A 22,168-nucleotide genomic window follows, 5' to 3' on the forward strand; every position below is an offset into this window, starting at 1 on the left:
GGGTCACGTATGAATCTTCAGTATAACCACATACGTAAAGCTTAGACTTAAATTGTTGCAATATGACAATTGCAGCGCTTTTACAACTATTAAAATTACGGTTTAAATATGTACAAATCCTAAAGCTAAATCTACCTAAGATCTTGAAATTTATGCAAGCGATAATTACAATCAAACAACATTACAAGAGATGAATACAAATTAAACATAAACTCTTCGAATCTTCTATCATAGTATTGCTCTGATTTTACGCGGTTTTCTTAACAAGATAAAAATTCTCATCCGCAAAAAGTACTTAATCAGTAGTATGATCATAATCATAATCAGTATTAACAACTTAATCAACATGAAGGCATTGTTCATTAGTAGCTAGTAACTTCCATCGCTAGGAAATTCTTAACTTCAACAATTAGTTCCCATTAGGAGAAACTCTCTCTTTTTATAGTAATAAGATCATCAATATTAGTAATGGTTTAAGGTCTTTCATCCATGACTATAGTATTATGTGTTCTAACTCTTTACTCTTTATATCACATCAAACGTACGCTTATCAGATCAACATCCAACATTTATATGAAGTGTTCCAAATTTTGAATTTATACTTTATGTAACTATCATGAAATATCAAGGAAGATTTATCTCTTTGGATTATCGTATTGTCATATTTTACAAGGTTTGTTGACATAACTTAAACTTGGAGTTTGAATCAACTTAACGTTGGAGTATCGTATTGTCATATTTTACAAGGTTTGTTGATATAACTTAAACTTACGAAATTTTGGGTGATTACAGAGACTTTAAAAAGTTAAGATGCTAAATTAGCAAAAGTTAAAAGGATAAAACGTTCGTAGGGGAGCTCGGAAGAAAAAGATATGTGTATATGTGGTGATCGGGAGATCGACAAGATTAGACGGAAACAAAGAGGTCTGTAAATCGGGAAAATTGAAGTTGACAATATAAGGTTTAGGGTTTATAGTTACCCTGTCCCTGGCCTAAAGTAAAAAATGACTCTTGGTAAGCATTTTTTTTTTTCTATATTAGAACCCTATAAATCTTTTGAGCAGAAACTAGAAATGGGTGAAATATATTTGGTGATATCATCTAGAAATTCTTGTTGAAATAAATTAGCGATGCTTTTATCATACTTTGATTCTATTAAAAATGATGAGAAAAATTAAATATGTTGAATTCTAGCTATATGATAAAATAATAAATGCTTGAGATTAAAAATAACTACATAAATAGTTATCACTTTCAATGCTCATCTTTTTATTTAATGAACATTAATTGAAAAAAAAGGCATTCAATAAAAATATAAAGGTATTACAACTGGAGTAAAGAATACAGACAAAATTTAAAATGCAATCAATAAAAATATACTCTTACGGTCTAATTATAAGTGTACGTTTCTTTTTTTATTTTTCATATTACAAATGTATATTTTTAAAATTTATTAGCCAATTTTCAAAGTTACCCTTAAACACACGCACAACTAACATTAATAAACAATATTGACGGACCCAATTTTCCAGGGCATTATTGTCATTTGATAAACAAAGAAAACAATAATTTAATCTATCTTAAACTTTGTGTATTTCAAACTAAGACACTTTGAACGGAACGGATGGAGTAAAAGTATAACAATTGGAATATACACACAAATAATAGTTGTTATTTGTGGGTTCCACCGAAAAAAAATGTGTTTTTACAAAGACTAACCAAGCAGTGTATATACCACCATCTGTAAGATAGTAACCTAAATCAAAATAGTGCCCGTTCGCATTAAACAGACACTTCGGTGCCGCCATGCATCTACTCGTTGAGTAGCGACAACTTGTATAGAACATTAAGTCGTCGTTCGACTCGGTGACACCAAAAAATGCATGTCATATTCATAAATCTTGTGAGGCAATTGCTTTGATGGATATCGTTGTGTACTTATTATCACCTCACATGAATTGGCCTCGCCACTCTTTGGGAAATTCCTCCAATTCAGTGTGTACAATCAATGCTTCATATCATACGCGGAAATCCATGCAGTCTCTCAAGAGCATCGTATAAAATTTCTATGTCGTAACTGGTTGGGGTCTACGCAAATATTATTTTCTGTACAAATGAATAATGCCGTCACAAAAGTTTTGTAAAGTGTCACGTGACGTTCTTTCAGACATAGCTAGTATCTCATTGTAAGCGTTGACAACAACCCCGTTGCTTGTTGCACTTTGAATTGTTGAGAACTCCTTTCCGGATCTAGCATCATAACATTGTTAAAAATACTCAAAGTTTGCTTCCAAATTAGCAAAAATTTTCAAAATAGCCCATGGGACATCCAAAATCTTTGCATGAATATTTCTCCATTAAAGTTGGGAACTTCAACGAAATAATCTCTCATTAGCCATTCACGTGATGCTTCATAATCCCTTTTCATCGAAACTCATCTTTTTATTCGAGGATGACTTCCGCTTATGCGTCTAGACCAAGGAATGTCATGGTTTCTTGCTCATCATTGCTTTCAAAATCGGAGCCAGATGGTGGAATTTTAGTAATTCATTTTTTTAAATGGATAGATTTGTGGGTTGAGAAGATGGGATTTTTTTTAATAGATGTTTGGTTTGGTTTGAAAAATCTATATTTGTGTGTGTGTGTGTTTTTAAATCATTATTATTAATTTGTGTTTTTTAAATGTGACCGTTGAACGGTCATTTGACCATTGGATGCCATTGGGACGAGCTCACCTCCCCTCTCGGGGTATATTTTTTCGATACCAAGGGGAGAGGGTGGTGTTCCCATCAAGGCCAGGCGATACCAATACCCTCCCGGCACTCACTCAATGTAGCCTATAATATTATAAAATGCATAGACTAAAAAGTTATTATGAATAGTGACATCCAAGTACAAATATTAAGTGATGAAAGTGAACTTATTGATTTTTTTATGGTACTTATTTTTCATCATATTATTCTTTTCTTGTAAACGCACATAGTGCATACATTTGTACTAGTGTTCGCACGGTTCTTTAGTTGAACTAGTGTATTATCGAGTTCTCATACAGTAATCTACATATAGTTGAACTTGAACGCTATCATAAAATTTCTCCATAGTGTTTATTTGAGGAACATGATGTTTTGTCATTTCTCTCCAAACTATAAAATCTACAATACAAGTGAAATTAACTTCCAGTTTCTCTAAATTACTACAAATTTCATGAAACAAACGAGCCTTAAGTTCATGCTTTTAGCAAATGTTTTACAAGCCAACACTAATAAAATAAAAGGCCGAAAACAACAGTGGTAAGAAAGAGAGACAACAAATGTATTTACACGTTTAAAGAAAATGTAAATAATATGTTTACACACAGCAAAGTTTTTATAACAAATGCAAATAATCTTACCTTTTTAAAAAACAGGTCTAGAAAGTTTTTAATCTATTCGATGTAATTTTTGGGCTCACCAATGACGTGGGCCTGTCCTTTTGTTGAGAACTAAAATCCATATTTGAGGTAAATTCGTAAGGGGGTGAAGTGATAACAGAGTAAAGGGTGGGCTTCACAATAACGTGGGCTTATCCACAAGGCCCACACTCTAGGTGTTCTACATCTAGGGCAGTAAGCAAACTGGACGTCCGGCAGATGTCTGATTGTTCGTACAGTAAAAAGTTCGTTTATATCCGTCCATTTAATAAACGAACAGAACATAGACAAAATAATCTGTTCGGTAAACTTAACGTACGGACACGGACAAGGGCCAAGTACGTTCGATAGTGTTCGTGAACGTCTGGTAACGTTCGTTTGATTATGTCCGGTAATGTCCGACCGGTAACGTCTGTCCGATATTGTAAGTGTTTAGATATATCCAATATTGTAATTTAATTGTGGAATTTTTAGTGTTATTAATCACACTTTAGTATTATCATATATGCCTGATGTCACTTATAGTGATCCACTTTTTGTTAATATATTAAGTGTTAAGTATATTTGGATATTATATGGTGTAATTCCAAATTTGTAGGTGAAGTTGTTTGGATCTATGTTTGGAATTAATATGTAACCGTGTATGTTTGTTCATTAGTGTCCATTAATGTATGTTGTAGGGATGAGATCGGGACCGTACCGGTACCGACCGGTCCCGGTCCCGAAAATCGCGGATTCTTGGTACCGGTACCGAAATATTCGGTTCGGTACCGGTACGGGACCGGTATTTAAGGTAAAATTTCGGGAAATACCGGTCTCGTCCCCTCCCGTACCGGTACCTAAACTCAAAACGTTGGTACCGATTCGGTACCGAAGGTACCAAATCGGTACCGATTTCCAGTCCCGAATTTACCCATCCCTAGTCTGTTGTCCATTAATAATCACATGTTCGTCTGTCCATTAATGCATGTTTGTCCATTATTGTTCGTTACGTCTGTTTACAATATTAACAGACGGACACGGAAAAACTCAGTTTCTTAATGGACAGACGCAAACATGAATTTTTGTTCGGTAGATTGTTCGTGAATCGTTTGTTTGTCCGTCAAAAACTTAACGGACGGACACACATGCTTTCGCGCGGTCCGTGGACACCCCTATCTACATCCATATATTTTACTCATTTAATAATAACTAGGTTAGAACCCGTGTACGACACATGTGGAAATATTGAAATTTTTGAACAAACACATGTCATTTGAAAAAACAACATAAGTTGTTATATGTTATTCGGGACGACAACATACTTTAAGTTGTAACTAATATTGGTACGAAAACCAATGATTGTGAAATATAAAGATAAACCCAAACAACATTCAAATTACAATCTTTGAAAACATAATCAAAAGTTAAAAATGTAAAATTCATAAGCTACTAAAAAGACTTCCTTGTAAACCAGATTTATTCTTTATTTGAAACTTTGTCTTCCTTGTTTAATATAAGAATTTTAACACCACTCTTCACTCTTCATAAAGCTATATAGAGTTGTCTATGTGTAAACACCGGGTCTTTGAGATATATGTCAACTCTTGCTAGAGATTGACCTTTACTTTTGTTAATGGTCATTGCAAAATAGACTACAACTGGAAAAAAACTACCTTATTTTCAATTTAAACGAAAGTTTCTTATCTGAAGGTGTTAGACCACAACGAATTATATAAATGCGACAACCAGTATTAGTACCTGAAATAACTTTTACTACAACAAAACGCCTACCCAAATTAATTACTCGCAATCTAGTTCCATCACACAAACCGTTCTTCTAATCCATATTCCTTAATAACATTATTGGCACATCGACTTTTAGAACCAATCTATGAGTCAAAATAATTTTGGTCTTTTTGATTTTATTTAGCATAACGTGTTATGAAAATTTTAGTTCAAAATTAAAATATAAAAAAATAATTTGTATGATCTTACTTAAAAACCAAAAAATTGATTTTTTATTTGGACCACGACTAAATTTGTGAATTTTGTTGCAAAGTATGGAAACAATATAAGTTGAGTTAACCAAATATAAGTAAAAAAATAATGGAGAAATATCTTTGCGGCTCTAATTAACATAAATTGATTCGTATACACGTCTTAATTAAAACATATATTTTAATTGGTTTTAAGAAAATAAAATATGATTGGATAACTGAAAATTATGTTTCGTATCATTTCTAAAAAAAGAAAATAGAAAAAGAAATGTGTGAACATACATTCAATGTTATTAAAAATTGTTTATCAAAAAGGTATAATGTAGTAAATAATAAATATAATAAAAATCGTTTATAATTTTCCGTTACAAGTGCCTAATTTTTAGTTAATAAAATATTAATTTTTATTTACTATATTTTAGTTAATAAAAATTATATTTTAATACAATATATTGTATTAATGCGTTTAAAATAAAATGTTACCGTTCAAAATGCAGTAAGTATTTCTCTTGTCGTTGAAGCTGCACGTTTACAAAAAAATGGCATTCTTAAAAAACATTTAAAGGGTAACTAAAAAAATATTAAAATGACTTACCATTTGAATTACCCCTTTTATTGAAAGACGTTGATTGACAAAAAATTACGTTTTCTTTAATTTGAAGACATCTGTAATAGAATATAATATGGTTAGTATATGAAAAAGATGGACATCATAAATATAAAAACAAAATTTTATATAGTATGATGTTTCAATTTTGCTAACTTAATGAAGGATTTTAATCCAAAAAACAGAAAAATTAAAATACCGGGAAACCAAGCACTATTAACTTTAGTGACAATTATAGGTTATTTATATTTGACGTTCATATAGATATTAAAGACATGAAAATTAGAAAGATTACACAAGAAACAACAATAACACAACTTACTCAACTGGATATGAAGACTATCGGCTAACTTGAATCGAGATCAGAAATTTATTTATGTAAAAGTATATAACCCACCAATATATTTCTATAATAGTCGCCCATGTTACACATGTGTTAAAAACATAGAAACAACCATATACATATAGAAAACCAAAAAATTTCATAAATAGCATATTAAACCAACACAAATATTTTAGCATAACTTTGTAACCAAAATATTAAACATTTAGATTGTATACATAAAAAGTTAATACTTATACAAACTTACTATACACCTAAATTAAAAAACTAAACGAAGACATGAATATGTTATCATCATATTAGCCCATCATCAACTTCTTCGACATTTTATTAAAAAAAAGTCATTTTGCTTCACAATATAAAAAACAAAATAAATCATAGCCACCTCAGTAAATATACAACTAAAGTCTTAAGGTATTATGAGTTTCATTTCAACATTAATAAATAAATAAAGGTATATTTTATTATAAATTATTTTGTAATTCAACTTTTGTTTTATTTCGATTCAAAGACATTTTAGTTAAATGTATTAAGTTAAATCGAACCAATAAATTTTTATTCTACTAATTTCACTAATTAAGTATAACTAAAATTATATAGAGATAATTAAAATTAAACCAGTTAATTTTCATTTTATTACATAGAAGTCATTCCCAAATTAAAATTTTATTAAAGTGATTGCAATCTGCAGTAAATTATGTTTCAATTTAACATCATTACTTTATTTAAAATTAATTTCATTATATAATTCTTTTTTCAATTATATACAATAATCTTGACATTTATGCGTAATTAAAAATTGTTCAAATATAAAAGATGGAAACTTTGTTGAGATTGGAAACTATTAAAAACTACAAAAGAGTTTATCAAATTCGATTCTTAAACACAGAAATAAATAAATGTATAAATGATTGGAATGCATCTTTAAAATTAAAGATGATAATTATTTGGCATAAATAATCAATTATAATGAATATCTAAGATTATATGTGTGAATACCAAGACGATTACAAGTAAACTAATAACCCACAGCATTCGTCTCATTTATCAAAACAGTATAAACTTTGAAATGAATGATAAACTTTGTATTGCGAATCTCTTGGACTTGGCTGCTATAAATTCGAATTATTTCTAACAAATGTCAAACTGGAAAAAAAATATATATATAGTTAGTAACTTACCATCAAGGAAAAATATTAATTTTTTTAATTAAAATGTCAAACTATTAACTTTAAAAGGTTATATTTGTTTCGGTAAATTATATAAATTCCATACACTTTCTTTTGAGTTAGTTTTTCGTTAAATATTGTTCATGACTGGCTTGTAAATTTTGTTAGTTTCAAGAGACAATGAGCTATGATTATAAAATTGTTATCGAAAATATGTGTGGTTTATTTTAAGCATGCATCTTGACATTTAAACATAATTATAAATTGGTTAGATAAAAAAAATTGAACCCCTAGCTAACTAAAACACGTAAAATTCATTAATAATAATAATGAATCTTTAAAATAATAAAATAATTCTAAAATAAATTAAAATACTATACAATCAATTCTATTAAATGATTAATAATTTATATTAATTAATTTATATTATTTTGCATCTATTGTTACGTAAGTAGTTCAGTTTAATTGACATTAAACATTATTTTAATATATAGGCTTAATTATCAGAATTGTCTATTAAATCAAATATTCGGATATTCAAAATATGGTACAACATAATAAAATATATTGTATATCTTAAACTAAAAATCTTATATTTTTGTTTGTCTATTATTATCTTATATTATACATGAATATTATATTATCCCTTCTTTAGTAAACATCATTTTATTAAATAAATATAGTATATACATAGGCTTAATTAATTGTATCATATCCCGTATAATAAACATCCTTTGAAGTTAGTTTATACATTTATTTTTAATTAGTTGACTCAATTAAAATTTTCAATTTCGTATCCCGTCTCTAGTAAAAATTATTCTAATATATAAGCTTAATTAGCATACATTATTTTTTTATAAAGCTAAACAAAGTTATTTCTAGACTTAATTATTTATGTTATCGTTAATTGGGTCTAATTTTAGATGTATGGGAATTGATAATTTATACTAGTTACCAAAATTCATTTAATTTATATGATCAATTATATTAATGGTAATAAATATCAATTACTAACTTATTCTTATACATTACTAATTTTATGCTCTGTCTTGAAATATGGTGTATATTTAAACATATCAATTTTAATTATATTGTAATTAATCGTGTTTAAAACATTATATCACCTAACCTAACTAAAATACGTATTCTAAGAATCTTTATAAAAACGTAAATATATTAATTAATCAACAATAATAATTTATTGGTTACCTTAATTAAAACACGGTAATTAAAAAATTATAATAAATACATATTAAATTGGTAAAATATATTAAAGATTCTATAATGTAGGTGAGCACCGAATTATTAATTGTATAACATATTTTTGTAAACTTCATATAAATGGTCAGGAATTCGAATTTCAAAATTTTTCAAATAAATAATTTTTATTATTCACTTAAGGAATTTTGTTGAAATTGACATTAAATTCACAGTAACTTGAAATATTTAGAAGATAATAATAATTTTTTTATTTAATGCATGAATATTGAATAATTATTAAATAAGTTTATATTTATGGATGGTATTCAAAAAAATAAAAAGGGTTGAAAAAAACTAGTCAAATTAGGAATGAGAATTATGTTTAAATATGTAAATTTTATTTAAACCTATTCAATATAAATGGTCAAATTGAGTCAAATCTTTAATTTATTCAAATTGTTGTTATTTAAACAGATTCAATATAATCAAGTATGTAAATGTTATTTAAACCTATTCAATATAATTGGACTTTGACCAACAACAATATAAGATTAATTACCTTACTATAGATAATTTAATGTATTATAGAATAATCAACTAAATTTCATTTCGAGATTATAAAATAATCAATTGAATTACATAAATTGTGAAAAATAAATAAATACATGAATACTAACATAAGTATAAATCAATATTAAACAAAAATAAAAGATATCTTATCAAACAATTCTTAATCCATGAAATTAGTTATACCAAGTTGGGGACAATAACCTGAAATGATAAAATTAAATATTAATATTAATATCACATAATAAATATATTACAAATTATAGAAGATTTGAATCATGTGAAAAAATGTAAAATTGATGTTATAACTTACAACCAGAAAATTTGAATCGCGTTACCGGAAAAACTAAATAGTGAAGATCTCCACCGAATCTTCGATTTTGATATATAACCCAAAAAGATTATAAGAAAAAATCATATAATTATTAATACAAATACAAACAAAAACGGAAAATTATCAGTTTAATCTTGGATTTTGATATAGAATCTAAATATATTATAACAAAGTAATATAAAAATTAAAATAAATATAAAACCTTACAGGAAAACGTTACCAGAAAACCGTAATAACTTCAACATATCAATTCAATCTTGGATTTTGATTTACAACCTAAAGAGATTATAAAAAAATCATATAACAATTAAAATAAATATAAAACATTACCGAAAAACCTTACCGGAAACAATATTACCTTACCGGTAAAACGTATAACAAAATCGGCCGTTACCGAAATATAGGAGACGGTTGAGGAATAATCAGAGAGAGAGAGAGAGATAGAGAGATGGAGAGAGAGAGAGAGAGAGATTAAAATGTTTAAGGATTTCATTCTTGAGATTTATATAATGTAAATGAGATGATTTATTAAGTTTTTGAATTCTTATAATAATTAAAATAATTAATATCATAATTACATTAATAGGTTAGTTATGATGTTTGACCAAATTTTAAAAATATTCAATAATTATTAATAATCATTGATTGTTTAGTATTTTAATTTATTTTATAATTTTTTATTCACATGAATTATTAATAATCATTGACTGTCTAGTGTTTTAATTTATTCACATGAATTATTAATAAAAATACTCAACACAATATAATTAATAACATTTAAATAATTAAGTAATTCATATAAGGTGTGGAAAAATAAGTTACTAATTTGGTTTTAATATAATTTAAAAGTAAAATTAACAGCATATATGTAAATCAATATTTGTTGAATTTAAAATTATTCAATGGGTCAACATCGGTATTTATAGTAAACATGTATAGATGCTTAATCAAATCCTTAATCAAATGTATACCACCTTTAATTAAAATATACAAATTCCTAATTAAATAATTCCGTAATTTAAAATCAACCTCATATATTTAAATCATTAATTGCTAAATTATGAATAATTATTCTCGGTCAACATTAGTATTTATAGTAAGCCTTATGGATGCTTAGTCAAATAGTTAATCAAATAATAATTAATGATTAGTTAGAATATAGAAATTCCATAATTAAATATTTCTTTTTGTTAGGTTATTAAAAGGTTTTAAATTAAAATTTTTAAAACGGTATATATGACGAAATTCACATTTGTGGATGACTCTTATTATTTTCTTCCTAAAGGTTTGCTTAATGATTTATAATTATTTAAAGAGAAATGTTAAATAGTAAGTACCTCGCCCAAATAAATGAGTATTTGACATGTGATGAAATAAATTTTTAATATCATATAATTTAGTAGTGATAATTTCGTAAATATCATTAATTGCCTAGAAATTCCCCAAAATGAATTTAATTAGCCAGAGTCAAAGTTATGAGTTTTAATTATTAAATTGAAAGATAATTATAAAAAATTCAAGATTAAAATTAAATTAAATATGAAAGAGAATAATTAAAGAGAATTTATTGTATCTTATTTAAATATATTTTTGATTTATTTTATTAAGATAAAAATTAGAGAAATGATTGATATACATGAAAGGTTAATCAACAACCAATAAAAAAAAAGAAAATGAACTTAAAGTCTATTGCTTTAATAATATAGTTAGATAGTTAGATAATAACAATTACAAAGGGTTACATTTTTAATCCTTTATATTTATATTTGCATACAATAAACCCCTATTTGTATTGATGACAAGCCGCTACACCAAACAACCATTTCGTCGGTGCTTAGTACACTATACACCCTTCGTTCTTTTGCTACCAACCAAACCGGCCCAATTATTTATTGGCTTTTTTTTGCCACCTTGGGCTGTGTGTTTTTCTTATCTTACCCTACACACTTTATTTCTCATCTAATATTCCTAAACTACCCTCATATTTTGTACTCTTATTTAGGAGACTACTTTTCATAAATCCCACCTAAGCTATGACGAATAATACAAGTAGGGACATGTAACAAAAATCTGAAGAATATGTTTAACATGTGATAATAGATTGGAGACATAGTAGAATGAACAAGGGAATATAATGAATCAGTATCATTTATTTGTCTTGTTTGGTTAATATGTGAAAATTGAAAGAATTATTACATTATATTGTTTGGTAAACACAAAAATAAGCGGGAAGGAAATACAAGTGACAAAAATACCCCTCCTAAAAATAAACAAAATTTACAAAAATAAAAAATTGGCAATGGTGGCGTCGGTTGTGGTAGTGCGACGGTGGTGGTGGCGGTGGGATGGTCAAGTGGGGGCGGTGGCGGAGGTAGCGGTAACGATCAGGTGGTGGTGGTGGTGGTGGCAGCGACAATGGTTTTGGTGGTGACAGTGGTGGAGGCGACAACAATGGTGTTTGTGGTGGTGATGGTGGCATCAGGTGGTGACAGTGTTCAGGTGGTGGCGGTGGTGGTGACGACAGTGGCGGTGGTGTCGAGAAACTAAGTTGAAAGAGGAATGAAATGGAAAATCGGGAAGGGGTCGGGATGAATGATTTTGATGGAATGTGATTCTTTGTGTAATGTTTGATTTTATTCCATTGACCAACCAATCACCCTTTTTCATTTCCTAATAATGATTTATTCCATTTTACATGTCATTTATGCGTACTAAACACTACCTATAGACAAACCTATGTCGACGAAAAACAAATTATTGTAACTAATTTGTTTTTCCCACACCAAACATCGATTATAGGCCTGATTTTGGTCCATAATCGAATCGACCCACGCTCATTCCCGCTTCTTTCGATCGATTATGGGTTCAAACTTATCATCAAGGGTAGTTTGGTAATTTACAAAGAAAACCTATGACCTCAAAATTAAATATTAGAGCTAGTAAGTTAGAAATGATCTATCATTAGAACTACCTCCTTAATTAGGACCCTCATAACACAATAAAACATAAATAACATATAATGAGATGTGAAATAAAAACAAAAGGTGGTAGATGCATGACCAACTCCCTCTCTCTATCTACATTATATATATATATATATATATCAATATATCTATATCCTAATTTTCTCTCACTACCATCCAGATCATAATTTATAACCCCAGTTCATCTTCCAACTTTTTAGGTATATACATCACATATTCTTTCACTTTTTAAATCTTACTGGGATTTTTTTTATTGTTTTGTAAGTATGGTTTATTAAATATTAAGACTTGGGTTTTTATCAACCATTCGTTTATTAAAGGTGGTAGGTTTGTGGGTTGACTTAAATGTTATCAACACCATTTGTGTTTGATTTCTTGATTTTTTTTCATATGTTTGTTTAACTTAGGTTATGATTTTGTGTAGGGTCTGTGCAAGTTCAGTGATTTGAACTTTTTCCCCATTTGGGGTGTTTGAATCAGGAACATGATTACAAGATTTTTGTCACCTTTAGTGGGGTTGACTTAAAACATATAGTCATGTTTTCTGTAATAAGTTTTAATTGTGCATCTTATATTTTAACTCATATTTGGTCCTTAAAGAAAACATGTGTCTTTTGTATACAAGATTGATTCATGTAAGTAGTAACCTTTAAGGGGGTTGACTTGTGTTTTAGCTGATCTCATTGGTTAGCAGGGTATTGGTGGGACATGTAAGTTTTGTAACAGGTTTTCATGGTTACTTGAATTTTGTTTTTTGATATATGTGAACATTTTATTGAGAACATTTTTTCATTGAATGGTTTAGATTTGTGGTTGGAAGTTATGGTGAGCATTCGTCGACAAAGATTGATCAAGCTTTATGGTACATTTTCATACTTGTGTTACTTGTTATATGATAAAGATATCCTGATTGTTAATCAGTTGAAACTTAGTATATGTTGCTTATCTTATGATTCTTGTTAATGGACATATTTTTTAATGCTATTTTTGTACTATATATGGTATCTGTATCAGGGCGTAGTCCTCCTCTAGATTTTATACCTTCATTTGAAAACGGGCAACCTCCAAGTTGGGCCCACAAGACTCGACATGTCAGCGTGCCTCCAACACCCTCGGTTGACATTAGCCGGTCTGCAGAGGTAATAATAATAATAGCTTTTTATATTCATATCACATTTGTGTAATAACAATAATATGTTGTTATATATTCATGTTATTTGTGTTTTTAGCAGGAGAAAACAAAATCTGAAGAACCCGAGTCTTCAAATGTCAATGAATCGAGCTCATCAAATAAGCAGCCCATTCAGCATCCAGGTCTATCTCTCTATCTTTGATAGCCTTTTATAGTGTAAGGAAATAAAAGTTAGAAACTTGCTGCATATGTTTGTGTAAAAGACTGTTTTTGTGATCAAACCCCACAATTTGATGTTATACAAATGGTGATTTTTTAACTTTTTTTGACCATTTAAGTTTGTAGCTATTTCAGTGTTCAAAAGGCGGAAACGACACAGAAGAAAACATTTTGAGAACCAAGAGCCTTGCCTAATGAGAGGGGTATATTATAAGAACATGAAATGGCAAGCTGCCATTAAAGTGGACAAAAAACAAATCCATTTAGGTACAGTTGGCTCCCAACAAGAAGCTGCTTGTTTGTATGACAGGTATTTATTTGCATCACAATATTTTACCATTTTCTTATTAAATGCGTCAACTCGTTAACTAAAAACTAAACAGGTCAAACGGGTTGATAAATGATAAGTATGCATTAAAAGTATATCACTTGGCACATTAAAGTTACCTGTAATTTTAAAAAATTGCACACGTATAACTCTACTGTTTTGACCTGTCACCCAACCTGACCGACCCACTCATTTTGTTTTCATGTTCATATAGGGCGGCTTTCATGTGTGGTAGAGAACCCAACTTTGAGCTCACGGTTAAAGAGAAGGACGAACTCAGTAAACTGAGTTGGGATGATTTCTTAACCATGACTCGGTCAGCAATCAACAGCAAAAGTAATTTGACTTTATCTTCATCTTTTCTTTTAGAATTTTGGAATAAATGGAAAAACAATATAAAAATTAATGAAAATTAAGAGTTTTGAGCAAGATTTTTTGACATTTCAGGAGCCAAACATATTGGCTTATAATGTCAACCATTCTTTATTTATTTAATAAATATGTATTGAAAATGAAAAGTACTTTTTTTTCCTCAGAACATCAGAGAAGGGTGAGCTCCCGAATGAAGTTTGAGCAACTGTCACAGAACAATGGTGACCCGAAAATGAAGGTGGATCAAGGAGGAAAAAACTCCTCAGGATCTGAAGATGCAGAGATGTCGGGTTCCTTATAATTAAAATTGTTATTGTTGCGATACATGTTATTAAATCATTATAATCTTTAGCCTGATTTTAGCAAGTGTTATGTTAGAATGCACACGCACACCCTAGCAGCATGTCACTAAAATGACATGGCAACTATCAAGTACTTGGTTTGAATCATTTAGTGCCTTGAGTTTTCTTGAGGATCACAAAATAAAAAATGATTTAAATCTGCTTATAATTATTATCATTCAGGGAACCTTTCGAAAAAAGTTCGTTTATGTTTGTATCTATTGAATCAACGATTATGAACAAACTTTATTGTACCCTTAATAGAACAAAATGAACATATATCCCAGTCAATCCCTTACACTTGTGCGAACATTCACTTATGTTCATTATACATGTTGTTTCTTTTGTGCTGTTTTACAGAGTCATCTAGATCTATTAACTAGTTACTAGTATTTACTTTTGTTTACTATCTTCATTTATGTTCTTTCATTTTCGTTCGTTTACGTTTGTTTATGTTCATTTAAAATATTAATGAATGAAGCTAATAATAACAAATGACACATCTTAATGACGACCACGAACAAGGAAATCCAAATTTTAAGTATTCATGTTTGTTCAGTCGATGCTAAACAAAGGATCAAAAACAAGCCCTCGTTTGGGTTTGCTCGGTCTATATTCAAGCCTGCTTATATTGTATAACCAGTGCTTTTATAACAGGACTGTTGATCCAAGTCGCTTCACTATACAGGTTCAAAAGAAATCAACGAACAGTCCAAGTCGCTTCACTATACAGGTTCAAAAGAAATCAACCAAACCTGTTGTAACTTAAAGATTAAAGAATGGCCCGATTGTTATAACTAATAGATTAAATTTGCTTGCTTTCTTGAAGCAAAGAAAATTAGTAAACACATGCTAAAGATTTAACATTTTGACAATATATTGAAGCAAAACAAATGGCTAAAAGCTTCTTAGTTAAAGTACAATACCAGAGTACAAACTAGACATCATCTCCTAAATATCAAGCCACTTCACGAAAGGAGTGAAACAAGTGACACAAACTCGAGTGTAACACGGCCTCTAGATCTAGTATTAATCACAAAATGTTCAGGGTATTTCCTCAACAACATAAGTAGCCTGGCCCACGGTTTGCCCTGAGCTTCAGACCCCGAACTATCATCACAAGTCAGATACCTTCGAACCCGACTATGGTGCCATACATTGCCATATAACTCCAACAACTGCTCCCCATATTGAAAACAAATGTTAGCAGTGTTATCCACAACAGTTATGTACAAAACAGTTTTATAGCCGATGTGTTTGACCATTTGACCTAAGCTAATGGTCAGTGGGTTACCTCTGTATGAAGTTTCTCCAATGGCATCCATTCACCAGGACCACAAAGATCAGAAAGCACAGTAGCTACAGATGACACTACATCTTTCTCTTCTAATTGTAACAGCTGCTGGTTATCAGATTCCCGGTCAACTCTTATTCTTCCCTCTTTCTTATCTACAATCACAAAAAGAAAAGAAAAAACACAATTATTTAAGGTACAGTTGAGACTTAAGGCATTCACATTAGTTATTTTGACAACCTTAATAATCTAGTTACATTTTCTATTTCATTTAAGCCAATAGTTGACGTGCCAGTCACTTCAATTGAGCTTAGGGTTTTGGTTACTAAAAACTCCTATAAAGCAAATTAGCAAAGCAAGACGCCAAGTCCGGGACAAACAAAAGAGACACACCTCAATCCAACTTTACATATTGAACCTGCACTACATATCCTAGTCTAGTTCATCCATATTTTCCCTGTTTTTTATCTCCTCAATAATACGAGTCTTTTCGAAAACTGCCTCATTTCAAGTCCTCAAAAATCCAAATGCACCAGCGGGTGGTAATGTTTGTATAACTTTTGATATTTGATAACAAACTTGTTCTCATTTCTTTTTCATGCAACCGTTAATACTGCTTTAACCATTAACCACCTAGTCTCACGATCATTTTCAAATATAATAGCTCTTAATCCAATTACTATTATAAACCATGTACTTGGTTATAATCAGTTAATTAGAGCTGTTCAAAAAACTCGAATAAAACTAGCTAAAAAACCTGATTTGAAACAACCTGAGCTGAGTTGGCTCATTTTTGTAACCGAGCCAAACTCGTCCCAAGTTCAGGCCTAGCTGAGCTGACTCGTTTAATCGAGCTTGAGCTCAAACCTACCTTTGCTCGACTCGTGAACAGCCCTACAGGTAATTACAAGACTATTCTAATGCATAATTTCAAAACATAATACAACAAATAAAACAACCAACCAGAATGCGATTTCCCACCGAAGCCCGAAGCCCCACCGTACGCCGCAACATCGCCTCTCCTCATCTTCTTCCCACCCAGAACATCATCCTCCACATCATCATCATCATCAAACCCATCCTCAAACTCACTCACACTCCTCCTCTTCCCGCCCGAACCCCTCCCGGACAACGGCGGCAAAACCGAATGATAATTCAAACCCCGCGGGACCGAAACCGGTCCACCGAGGATACTCCTAACGGGTAAGAGGAAATAAAACTCCTTATCACCGATCTGCAGGAGGTCTTGTGAGTCTAGTTTGACGGGAGGGTTGCCGGGGAGGTGAAGGACGCCTTCGACGAAGCATCCGTTTTTGCCGAGGATGTCGAGGTTGAAGCGGCGGCGTTGAAAGTCGTAGAAGATGCGGGCGTGGTGGCGGGAGATGTTCATGCCGCCGCCGAGGGAGGAGAGGTCGACGTCGACGGTGGATTTCTTGGAGTTGCGGCCGAGGATGATGGAGTAGGTTTGCATGTAGTATTCGAAGTCTTCGCCTTGGAGCTTTGCGAATCCGGCTTCTACGTCCGTCGTGGTTGCTGCCATGGTTGGTTACTGGTTATGGTTAGGGTTAGGGTTTGATCGGAGATTGGAAATTGGGGGAAATTTTGTTTTTTGGGGGTGGATTTGTTTTATGGTTTCAGTTTTTAATATTTTCATTCTTTTTTCATTCATTATACAAAATGAAATATTATTATGGAGGTGTGCATATGCATCCATTTCTATGGATCCAGGAAAAAATTATACGGAGGAAAAAAAGATTGAACAAAAATATACCATTAAACTAGTTTGATCCTCTCGTGTTACGGGAGTTTATTTAAAGTTTTGTTTTTAATCATTTTGTTATTTTATGATCATTTATTTTATTTGATAACGTAGTTCTGTTTTAATTTAATACATATATATTAGTTTGTTATTATATTTTTTAACGTTTGGGTTTTATCAGTTGAGATGTTTAGGTTTTTTAAGTTTTTAACGAACAAACATAAACGAACACGAGCATGTTGATTATTTTCAATGTACAAACATGAACACAAATATTTGTCTAATGAAAAAATGGGTGTTGATGTAGTTGACAATGGTGGGTAGTATCGGAAGTTAACCGACGATGGAGATGATAGACCATCAACGGAGAACATGTAAAATAGATAAACTAAATTAGGGTTTGATAATGAAAATGTTTATCAATAAATGAGTTCTTATAACCCATTTGAGGTTTATTAGAGTTTGGTAAGACCATAACCTGTGAAAATTATTTTTTTAATGATTAAGGGGTTATTTTACAAATAAATGAGATGTTATAACCCGTTTAAGGGTTATCCGGGTTTGGTGAGACTAATGACCCGTGAAAATTATTATTTAATTATGAAATAGTTTTACAAATAAATGAGATGTTATAACTCATTTAAAGACTATCCGTGTAATACCCGTAATTTTACTTGATGATAATGATAATAATAAACACATATGTTACTGTTTGTTTTCCTTAGAGTTAATATATAATATTCTGAGTGGATAATTGAAATTTGAATGGATAGAATGTAGACCAACAAATATTAAGTTAATAAAATAGGGCATCAACTTTAACGTAGAATCCAATATCACTTTGTTTTAATAGAAGATTTTGAATGAAATTTAAATTCTCCAACCTCATCCTCTACAACTAACTATTGGAGAAGACGGGATCACGAAGATATCAAGTCAGTTATATAACCCTTGTTACTTGTTAGGCTAAAAAAAAATAACTCACGAAAACACTATATGCAATCATATTGCGGATTTGCGCGCCGCTTCCTGCAACCACCATCGTAACCATCTTACACCACCACCATCATCAGGGATGAGATCGCGACCGTACCGCTACCGACCGGTCCCGGTCCCGAATTTCGCGGATTCTTGGTACCGGTACCAGTACCGAAATATTCGGTTCGGTACCGGTACCGGTACGGTACCGGGACGGGACCGGGACGGTACCGGTATTTAAGGTAAAATTTCGGGAAATTTCGGGAAATACCGGTACCGAAACTCAAAACGTTGGTACCGATTCGGTACCGACGGTACCAAATCGGTACCGGTACCAACCGGTACCAGTCCCGAATTTGCCCATCCCTAACCATCATACTGCAATCGTTCGTTTCAAGTTGTCGTGGCCGTGCGACAACTATCATAATCTTGTTTCGGTCCGCTATTCCGCTACTGAAGTAAGAATTATTTCATATATTTTGGCTTCATAATCCTACTTACGTGATTTCGTTTTGTTCCGGCGATTAAAACGTTTTATTTTTGGATACTAATAGAGTTCGATTTGTTCATCTGCTTTGTATTGTTTTCTTTTTCGACTTGGCTGGCTGTTTCACAAAAAAATTTCCACGTAGAACCATAATACTTTAAAGCTAAACCCATATTTTGTTCAACCATGTGTGTTGCAGACAACATATTCTAGTATACTATGCATATACATATAAAACCTTTATATTCATATTGTTAAGCAAGATGAACTTGAAATATATATATGTATTATAATGGTTAGTAAATTAGAATATTAGTTGAGAGTAAATAACTATTTGAATTATGAATTTTGGTAAACGATTAGTCAACGGTTAATTTCTTTATATATGTATTGAATGGAAGTCTCTTTTTATTTAAAAGCAATACATAGATCATAAAGATTTCTAAATATCTCCATCGCCGGAACTAATTTAATCACGAGTAAAACAGGGTAACATAAGTTAGTAAGTCTAAGTCGATAATTAATTAAATTGTAGGTGCTCATACTAGTTAAAGATGACTTAATTGTTTTGATTTGCTAAACTAAGGTACGGTTTCTGTTTTCACTTACTCGTAGTATTGGTTATATTCCATTTTATACTTGGTGTCCGTCACTTTGTAGTGTGGACCTTTTGTTAACTTTTAGTTATTGTTTGAGTTTGGCTTATTTGGTATATTATGTTTTATAATGATTTTGTCGCATGCAATAGACCTTAATTCTTGTACTCTTTATTGCATGTTTCCTTTTGAATATGTTTAGTTATATGAAATTAGCTTTTGTACTCTGTCACCCGAGCATGTCTGGAATGTCGTATGGGTGTCAACGGCATGCACTTATCGTGACAGTGCGTAATAAAAGTTCACGGCGTCTCTAGCTAGTGCTTACGTAGCACTTTGGCCCCTAGAGGGGTATAGATCGATCTTAGCTCTGAGTTTGCGTTTGTTGTGTGGAGATGGAATAATGGGTGTATGCCACACTCACCATCTCATAGGTGCATGGACTAGCTAGCTGTGTACCAATCTATTCTGTTTTGGCTCGTGGGTGCTTCCGTTTCACGTGACTTTGAGTTATTGATATGTGTAGTCACGTGGTTTGATGTGTATATGTTATGATATGTTTCTAATATGCTTTCGTATGCGTTTGATTATGTTCTGGCCAAGTGTCGGATCATACCTCCGAATTTTATTAAGTATATGTTTCGGTAAAAAGGTTGGTTTCGAGTTTAAATTGAAGCCCGTATATTTATTTTCTTATGTCTGTCCTTACCTATACTATTTTTCTTTCCGTTACTGGGCAATTTTTGGCTCAGCCGTATTTTCTTGTTTTGTTTTTCTTATTTTGTTTTCAGGTAATCCGGGACTCGGGGAAAATGAGAGAGAATAATGAAGTTCAAGATTTTCTTTTAAAAGACTATCTATTTTTCGGTTATTTGAGTAAATTTAATTTGACTTAGGCTTCTTCGAATTTTGTTTTGATATCTGTAATAGTGACACGCCAGCTGTTCCGGGTTGGGGTGTTACAATCCGGGTTTGGTAAAACCCATGCCCGCGAATTCGGGTTAAATGCATGAGAAACTTCCATTTATAAATCAAGCAATCTGGTGGCTTTAGAGGATGGGGGAAAACCTGAGAGCGACACATATGATTTTATGGTAGACAATTATATAGATAGTTAGATTTGTAAATTTGTTTATTTGACAAATATATATATATATATATATACATATATATATATATACATATATATATATATACATATATATATATATGTTCAAGAGAGAAATGATATTATTGCAAGAAATGTAAGAAATGAATATGGACCACTAGTTTTGTTTTAAGTTTTAAATGCTAAAGCTAAATAAAGAAACTATTAATTATTCTATTTATTCAATTAATATAACTAATAAACCATAATACTTATTTATTTAATTAATATAACTAATTAAATTATTATAACTAGAAAATATTAAGAACTCATTTATTTTTATAACTTACTTTTTGTTTCTTGAATTTTTATCCTACACAAGTAAAATTTATTCATACATTAAAATTTCTTTCTATCAAAAATTAATTTCTTTCAACTCAATATAATAATATCCATCAACACATACTTACATTATGATAAATAATACCAAAAAACAATTTTACATGTGTTTGCATTAGATATCAACAAAAAACATACAACCTACACAAAAGCGTATAATCTACACTTGTTCCAAGAATACGACAACATATAACCTACACACGAAAAACATTTAACCTACACAAAAAATTCATCATCAATAAAATACACACGCACACGAAAACATATAACCTACACACAAAAAATATATAACCTACACACGAAAATTTTATCTTACACAAATACAATTTATTCATACATTAATTTCTTTTAAAAACCAATTTCTTCAAATTCAACATATCAATATCCATCAACACGTAGTTACACTGTGATGAATAATACAAAAAACTATCTTACACATGGTTGCATTAAATTTCAATAAAAAATATAAAACCTACACAAAAACATATAACCTACACTTGTTCTAAGAATAAGAAAACATGTAGCTTACATACGAAAAACATATGACCTACGCATGTGTAGGGTATGTGTATCTTTGTGTAGTT

General features: G+C 30.7%; 2 protein-coding genes across 4 annotated transcripts; one reads left to right on the forward strand and one right to left on the reverse strand.

Moving 5' to 3' along the window:
• The first annotated feature begins 12,744 nt into the window (after positions 1–12,744).
• On the forward strand, positions 12,745–15,253 carry LOC143535807 (ethylene-responsive transcription factor-like protein At4g13040). 2 transcript variants are annotated; one of them, XM_077029948.1, is made up of 7 exons: positions 12,745–12,792; positions 13,398–13,454; positions 13,607–13,731; positions 13,822–13,906; positions 14,079–14,253; positions 14,486–14,607; positions 14,808–15,250. In XM_077029948.1, the coding sequence occupies exons 2-7, from the start codon at positions 13,415–13,417 to the stop codon at positions 14,942–14,944; spliced, it is 684 nt and encodes a 227-aa protein (XP_076886063.1). In that variant the 5' UTR covers positions 12,745–12,792; positions 13,398–13,414; the 3' UTR covers positions 14,945–15,250. The 2 variants fall into 2 exon arrangements, with proteins under 2 accessions (XP_076886063.1, XP_076886062.1); XM_077029947.1 differs by lacking the exon at positions 12,745–12,792 and adding an exon at positions 13,026–13,302 and having other exon boundaries at positions 14,070–14,253; positions 14,808–15,253.
• A 636-nt stretch (positions 15,254–15,889) lies between these two features.
• On the reverse strand, positions 15,890–17,910 carry LOC143535808 (FHA domain-containing protein FHA2-like). 2 transcript variants are annotated; one of them, XM_077029951.1, is made up of 3 exons: positions 17,260–17,910; positions 16,279–16,433; positions 15,890–16,162 (listed from the first exon to the last, which is right to left on the reverse strand). In XM_077029951.1, exons 1-3 carry the CDS (start codon positions 17,816–17,818, stop codon positions 15,953–15,955), a joined length of 924 nt encoding a protein of 307 aa, XP_076886066.1. In that variant the 5' UTR covers positions 17,819–17,910; the 3' UTR covers positions 15,890–15,952. The 2 variants fall into 2 exon arrangements, with proteins under 2 accessions (XP_076886066.1, XP_076886065.1); XM_077029950.1 differs by having other exon boundaries at positions 17,242–17,910.
• Positions 17,911–22,168: the final 4,258 nt, after the last annotated feature.

This window comes from Bidens hawaiensis, unplaced genomic scaffold (genome assembly GCF_021521415.1).
Source record: "Bidens hawaiensis isolate Kalapana, Puna unplaced genomic scaffold, B.hawaiensis_p1.1 tig00010636_1, whole genome shotgun sequence".
Lineage (NCBI taxonomy): Eukaryota > Viridiplantae > Streptophyta > Magnoliopsida > Asterales > Asteraceae > Bidens > Bidens hawaiensis.